The sequence below is a fragment of the Zingiber officinale genome, chromosome 3A (assembly GCF_018446385.1).
Source record: "Zingiber officinale cultivar Zhangliang chromosome 3A, Zo_v1.1, whole genome shotgun sequence".
NCBI lineage: Eukaryota > Viridiplantae > Streptophyta > Magnoliopsida > Zingiberales > Zingiberaceae > Zingiber > Zingiber officinale.
The window spans coordinates 77,562,587-77,569,669 of record NC_055990.1 but is presented as its reverse complement, the minus strand read 5'-3'; the positions used below and the strand labels follow the sequence as shown (position 1 = coordinate 77,569,669).

Here is a 7,083-nt window from a genome sequence, read left to right as displayed (position 1 = left end):
AGTTTTTAATTTCGAAATGCGTGAAAGTCACGAGCGCTATTCACCCCCCCCCCTCTAGCGCTTCTCGATCCAACACCTCTACACTTGTTGGAAGCTCATATAGTAACTAGGAAATGAATACAAAAGTTGTTACCAAAGTTGTTTATTTCCTAGCTCTAGGGGCCTTTTTATAGCTTCTGGGAAACTCTATCCGTGGGTGGAAGGTGCCTCCAATAGACTGGAAGGCACCTCTAGCGAGGTGCCAAAGGATAAAGCTTTATCCCTTGGCAACAGTAAAGTTAGCCTGGTCGAAGGCTCCTTCGTACTGTTCATCGAAGGCGCCTTCCAACCATGGAAGGCGCCTTCCACAGTGAAGGTGTAGAGGCGCGCGGAGGGGCCTTCAACTCCCTTTGAAGGCACCTCCAGTAGTACTTGTAAGCCACCTTTTGCTTTTCTGCTGCTCCGATCACCTGGTTGATCGTGGTCATCCGGGATAGGGCTCACCCAAACCCATTTCCCGGTCTTCTCCTTAAGCAGATTTCCGCTCCGGCTTCTCATCCCTCGGAACGTCATCCACGTCCTTCTCGTCCACTAGTGTACTCTTACGCAGCACTCGTCTCTCGGATGCACAGAGTCCGTCAACTCCCTTCCCGTGTCATCATTCTCGCTAGCTGTGTCTTCCGCTCGACTTTTAATGATCCTAAGCTCCTGTAACCTTAGACCCAAGGGGTAAACACTAACATGACCTAACCTGACTTGGATGATCACATCAAAACTACCACGGGGTACCAACACATTCCTTTTCTCCCTCGCTGAGTCAGCCAAGCACCTCCTCGCCTCGCCTCCATCTCCATCTCTCGGAGCAACATCGCACCCCCACTAAAACTCCACCTCACACTTGCTACTGCCCCTTCTTCGCACATGGCTGTCGAGCCCCTGGTCAGTGTCGCTACTCACCTTCGTCCTTCTTTCTCGGTCGTAACTCTGCCTCCCGCCTGCTCTCCCTCTTTTGGCATGCGCCCGCTGTGTTTCTACTGCCGCAACCTCCGTCAAATCGCCATCTCTTGCCTCCTCTCCCTCATAGAATCTCCATCTCCCTCACGTGATCTTTTACCGATCTCTGACCAAAGCTCCGTCCTCTCCTGCCTTATGCCATCGTCGGTCATTTGCCGATCTATAGGGCCCCACGAGCGGTAGCAATGATAGATCACCTCCATAGCCTCTTCTTAGAGCAACGCCACCGCCTCTTGATGCTATCGCCAGCCGTCACCTTGTCCAAGCAACCCTCACATTGCTGTACTCACTGCCGCCACAAACAACTAGCGAACCGATGATGTGCACTGACCTCCTTTTTACCTACTGCAAGTAGATTGCCGGCTCTACCAACCCCAGCGTTGGATTGCCCATTCCATGTTCCTTTGCTGTGAGCATTCATAGTTGGTCATCCCTATTTTCCCTGCCCATATGCAGCCGATCCCAATCTAGCGCTCCATGTACCTTGCCGATTCGACACCCAACTCATCTCCATTCGACCTTGCTGACTGGGAAACCAACTCATCTCCGATTTGCCCCACCGTTCGGATGCTCCGACTCACCTCCACTCCAACCCAATGCCTCTCACATGCCCAAAAATCTATCTACTCAATAGCACATTGACTAGCATGACACATGGAATATCATGATTGTGGTAGTGTGATCCCATGAGATCTCCCACAGTCTAAGATATAAGTGATGTTACCCTCTGATGCAATACTCTGATGCAATAATGAGACATCCTCCTTACTGGAATAAGGTATCCTATAAGAATTATATCATCCCCTTTGACAACCATGGATATGACATCTCTCTCATTCATGTTATAAAAAGAGTTTGCTCTTGTCGGCCAAGGTACACATACATAGTGTAGTGTTCATTTTCTCTATTTTCTTCCCTGTCAAAGACTGGCATGAGTATTAGAGTGGATGAACTATGACACCTCCCTCCAGTCGAACCCCTCACCCATTTTTCTACTCTTCCGTAGGCTCTCTCCCTCCAATTGACGCCGACATTGTCTAAACATAAGACCGTATTAATTCATGGACAAATAGCATGAACAAATAGTATTAATTCTAAAGTATATTTTTAGTATTTACAAAGAGTTATTTTGTAGAATGTCTCTGGTATGTATAAATATGCCTTTGTACGGACATTTTAGGTCAATCAAGAAAATTAAAAATAAGTGTTGAGTTCTTCATTTTTTTTTTCCTTTTGCTTAAGATGAAATTTAAAAAAAGGACTACGATAAAATGCAAACTGAAAGCAAGTTTTGTTTTTCTTTATCAAAATTTAATTAAAGAAAAAAAATTGACACACATTTGCGCAGTACATTCTCTTTCCCACTCTTCTCTTTGCACGCATTGTTGTGTACAATTAAATCCGAACGAACGAACGAACGAACGAACGAAATCATCTCCGATTTCCATTTCCCTCTCCATCTCGTTGAGTGTTTTATCAATTTAGACGGTGTAATGTTGCTGCATGTTATCGATATCGAGCCCCTTGAGCTTCACCACCGACTCAACGTGCCCTTTCAACGTGTGTAGCTCTCTCAGCCTGCAAAGAATTAATGGACACATTGATATGATGATAACTGTGACTACTTGAAAAAACAGGGATTCAATTCCTCACCTTGCAATCTCGGCGCGTCGCTTGGCCTGCTCGGCGATCTCTGACAGCTCTTTGTAGCTGCTTTTGAGTTGGGAGGTATTATTAGCTGTGTGAAGGCCGTGCAGAGTCCTCTGCGCCAACGCCCACTGTGCCTCCCTTTCCTCCTTGCCATAATCATTCTTCGTGGTGAACGCAATCTACGTACCATTAATTCATGCATTTTGATCGATCAGATTGAGTAGACGATCGATCGAAGAAAATAATTTGATGCAATTGATCAATGTATTGGATGACCTTGTTGTCGAGGAGGTTGCCCCAGGCCTTGCCGCTAAGACCGTAGCGGATGATGAACTTGAGGACGTCAAGAGGGAAGTAGGTGACGATGCTGTAGAGCCAGATGACGCCTGCCCATCCCCATCCCATGCCTTGGATCCTAGCGAACTCCCACGAAGCATACACCGCGATCGTCGTCGCCACCAGTTGGGCCGCGAGGAACGCTGTCAAGAGGAGAAGACCAGGGCGTTCCACGAAAGACCAGCTCCTGGACCTGGTCACAAAGATGAGCGCTTGGCTGATGATGCTCACTTGGAGGTAAAGCGCTGCCATCAATTCGTAAGGACTGTCCCTGATCGATCTCACCCCAAACTTCTCCTGCAGTTAATTAATACATTTATTTTATTATATCTATATATATACCATTGAAGAATTGAATGGAATTAATAATTAATTATTTAATGCTGACGACGTACCGGGAAGAAGTCGGTGTCATGGGCGAGGTAGAAGAAGACGACGGTCATGATGGCTTGGTATGTGCCGAGGACCACGCCGGTGGCGAAGATCTCCTTGAGCTTCCAGGAATCGGGTAAGGGAGAAGGCTTGACTCTGTCCTTGGAGATGGTCATGATGGTGCCGTCGTTGAGGATGGCGATGATGAGGATCATGAAGGGGGAGAAGTCGAACTGCCAGATGAGGGCGATGAGGAGGAAGCCGAAAACGATGCGGATGGTGATGGAGACGGCGTAGATGGTGTAGTTCTTCATCCGCTGGAAGATGGCGCGGCTGGTCAGCACCGCGCTCACTATCACGCTCAGCCCTGGCTCCGTCAGCACGATGTCGGAGGCGCTCCGGGCTGCGTCGGTGGCGTCGGCCACCGCAATCCCGATGTCCGCCTTCTTCAGTGCCGGAGCATCATTGACGCCGTCACCGGTCATGCCGCAGATGTGCTTCCTATCTTGCAACCTCTTCACGATCTCATACTTGTGCTCTGTGTGCCACAAATTGTTATCGACTGATCCACTAGCAGTTGCATTAATGGTTCTTTCAATGAGTAAATTTATTTCCAATTACCGGGGAAGACTCCGGCAAAGCCGTCGGCCTTCTCGATGAGTTCGTCGATGTTGAGCCCGCTGACGTCGGCGTTCTTGTCGCCGAGTAGGGTGGAGGAGGGGTACATGTTGGTGCCCATGCCGAGCCTGCGACCGGTCTCCTTGCCGATGGCGAGCTGGTCGCCGGTGATCATCTTGACGTTGACGCCGAGGTTGAGTGCCTGGCGAATAGTCTCGGCGCTGTCGTGCCTCGGGGGGTCGAAGAGCGGAAGGAGGCCCATGAACTGCCACGGTCCGCCGGCGCTCTCCTTGCTCGCTTCGGGAACCTCCTGCCTCGCAATGCCGAGAGAGCGAAGGCCGCGGTCAGCGAACTGGTCGATGACCTCGTGGACCTTCTTTTTGTCGTCGTCTTTCAGTTGGCAAAGGTCGATAATCTGATGCGTTCGATATAGACAATCGATCCTTGTTAGTAATTAGAGAAGATCATAAATTAAAGGTTGATCGGTTGATCGACGATTGTTAGTAATTAATTTTCGCCGTACTTGCTCAGGTGCTCCCTTGCTGGATCGGTGCCATTTGCCATCAGAGTCGACGTAGGTGATTGCAGTGCGCTTGTCGACCGGATTAAATGGCAGGAAATGGACCTCGTTGATCCCTGCACGTGCCTGCAAACACAAATTAAGATGATGAGGAAACAGTCGTTAATTTAGTTTTCCTTGCTGCTGCCATGCATATATATAGAAGGGATTGACCTCCTTTGGATCACCCAACATGTTAACAATTGAAGCGTCAATGGCATCTTGGTTCTCCACTCTGGAAGCCCTTGCAGCATACAAGATCACCATATCCTTATCAACGCCATTAGAACACACCTGAAATTAAACAAACTACGATATCATGCTCTGCTCTGATTATGAAAGAAAGAGAAGGTGAAAGAAGAGTGGAGGCATCACCTCGATCAGGTTCTTATCCACAGTGAGCTTGTTGAGCGTGAGCGTCCCGGTCTTGTCGCTGCAGAGCACATCCATGCCGGCCATTTCCTCGATGGCGGTCATGCGCTTGGTGATGGCACCCTGCTCGGACAGGCGGTGGGAACCAATGGCCATGGTGACCGAAAGAACGGTGGGCATGGCGATGGGGATCCCTCCGATGAGGAGGACGAGGAGGTTGTCGATGCCGTCGCGGTACCGGCGGTGCTGGATCGGGTACATGACGACGATCTCGATGAGCATGCCGAGGCCGATGGAGCAGATGCAGAAGTTGCCGATGGCGGTCAGCACCTTTTGGAAGTGGCCGACGTTGTTGGTGCTGTCGACCAGGTGCGCCGCCTTCCCAAAGAAGGTGTGGACGCCGGTGGCTATGACTACGGCCTCGATCTCCCCCTGCTTGCAAGTCGAACCAGAGAAGACCTCATCGCCGGGGTGCCTGGTAACGGGAAGGGACTCCCCGGTGAGGGCGGATTGGTCGATCTTGAGAGGGTCTCCCTCCAGAAGCCGGGCGTCGGCCGGGATGATATCGCCTAGCTTGACGCTGATGATGTCGCCGGGGACGAGGATGGATGCCTCCTGCTCCGACCATTTGCCGTCCCTCAATATCTTCGTTTTAGGAGCAAGGCCGGCCATAAGAGCGGCGGCGGCATTACCGGCGTTGTTCTCCTCGATGAAGCTGATTGTGGAGTTGATGAAGAGGAGAACCACGATTCCAACGAAATCTTGCCAGTCAGGTGGCTCATCCTGAAAATTATCAATATATTTTTTTATCAAATAAAATAAAAAAGGGAGATCTGATTAATGGTCGATAGACACAATTAATTGATAAATTAATGCAATATCGAATCATGAATTTTAGCTTAATTTGCTTACCCCTCCATTGTCCAACACAATGGCCATAATAGCAGCCAGCTCCATCACCCATGAGAGCGGATTCCACATGAATCCTAAGAACTTGAGCAGTTTGCTTTCCTGTAATACATATCGTAAGGAGAAGAAGAAAAAAAATTAATTCTTTTTTATTCATTCAAAACAAAAAATAAAAAGGGAAAATCATAGAGTTAAATACCTTTTTCTCCTCGAGCTTATTGAATCCGAAGATCTGCAAACGCTTCTCCCCTTCCGCCGACGTGAGTCCCTCCTTCCCACATTTCAACTGAGCAAACACTTCCACCACCGGAATCTTCTCCTGCACACCAAAATCAGAAAGCCAAATTAATCCCCAAAACTAGAAGTTTAGTCACCCAATTGATGATCCATTGACTCGTTTACCAGATCGACTGTCTCATTTTTTATGTGCTCTAAGCCTTCCGCCGCCATCAGATCAACGTACGATCAATCAAAACCCTAAGGATTTTACTCTCTTTTTTTTTTAAATCTTCTTTTGAAGTTTACACTGCTTGCTACGGAGGAGAGGAGAGGAGAGGAGAGGAGACTTCGTGTGCCAATACTCCAACTATCCAATTCTCTACCACTCAGGCGAGGTAAAGGGGACAGAGGAGACGACGCCACCCGAATTTCTTCTTCTCCTCTCCTTATTCGAGATCTGCAAGCAAACAAGCAGTGGGAGAGAAGAGGAAGAAGCGGTAGTATTTATAGGATCTGTGTGTGGATAGCCGCCCAGAGCGGCGACGAGCTTCCCGGTTGATCAATCTTTGCATCAAAGATTAACACATTCATTTCGGTTAATTATACGCCCTGGGTAGGGTGTCATAATTAAATCCTCCCGTGATAATTTTTTTTTTCTATAATAAATAATAAATCTGAAAGATAAATCACAATGAATCTTATTATAATAATAATAATAATAATAATAATAATTTTAATTAGTCTTATTAATTATTTTTTAAATGACTAATCTAGTTCTATGAAAATTTTTCATCAATCACCAGGATAAATCGAGAAGCACATACGACAGTCAGTCCAGAAGTCCAATATCTTTTGATTTCACCCTCTATTTGAAAGAAAAATTTTTACAAATAAATCATAGCTAGGGTTCGAACTGTAAATATATGAGTGACAACCTGAATATCCTACCGTAATACTGTAACCCTAAAAATCAAAATAAATCTTCTTATGATTCAATTTAATGATTAATCATAATTATACCCCTGACTAACTAATTAGTTATTAATATATATTTT

General features: G+C 47.3%; 1 protein-coding gene across 2 annotated transcripts; it reads right to left on the bottom strand.

Annotated features, from left to right (window-relative positions):
• Positions 1-2,474: 2,474 nt before the first annotated feature.
• Positions 2,475-6,262, bottom strand: LOC122053852 (ATPase 6, plasma membrane-type). 2 transcript variants are annotated; one of them, XM_042615786.1, is made up of 11 exons: positions 6,212-6,262; positions 6,009-6,128; positions 5,813-5,911; positions 4,904-5,683; positions 4,703-4,822; positions 4,493-4,615; positions 3,973-4,384; positions 3,375-3,889; positions 2,920-3,276; positions 2,647-2,822; positions 2,475-2,571 (listed from the first exon to the last, which is right to left on the bottom strand). In XM_042615786.1, the coding sequence occupies exons 1-11, from the start codon at positions 6,257-6,259 to the stop codon at positions 2,475-2,477; spliced, it is 2,847 nt and encodes a 948-aa protein (XP_042471720.1). In that variant the 5' UTR covers positions 6,260-6,262. The 2 variants fall into 2 exon arrangements, with proteins under 2 accessions (XP_042471720.1, XP_042471721.1); XM_042615787.1 differs by having other exon boundaries at positions 4,904-5,677; positions 6,212-6,238.
• Between the last annotated feature and the right edge of the window lie 821 nt (positions 6,263-7,083).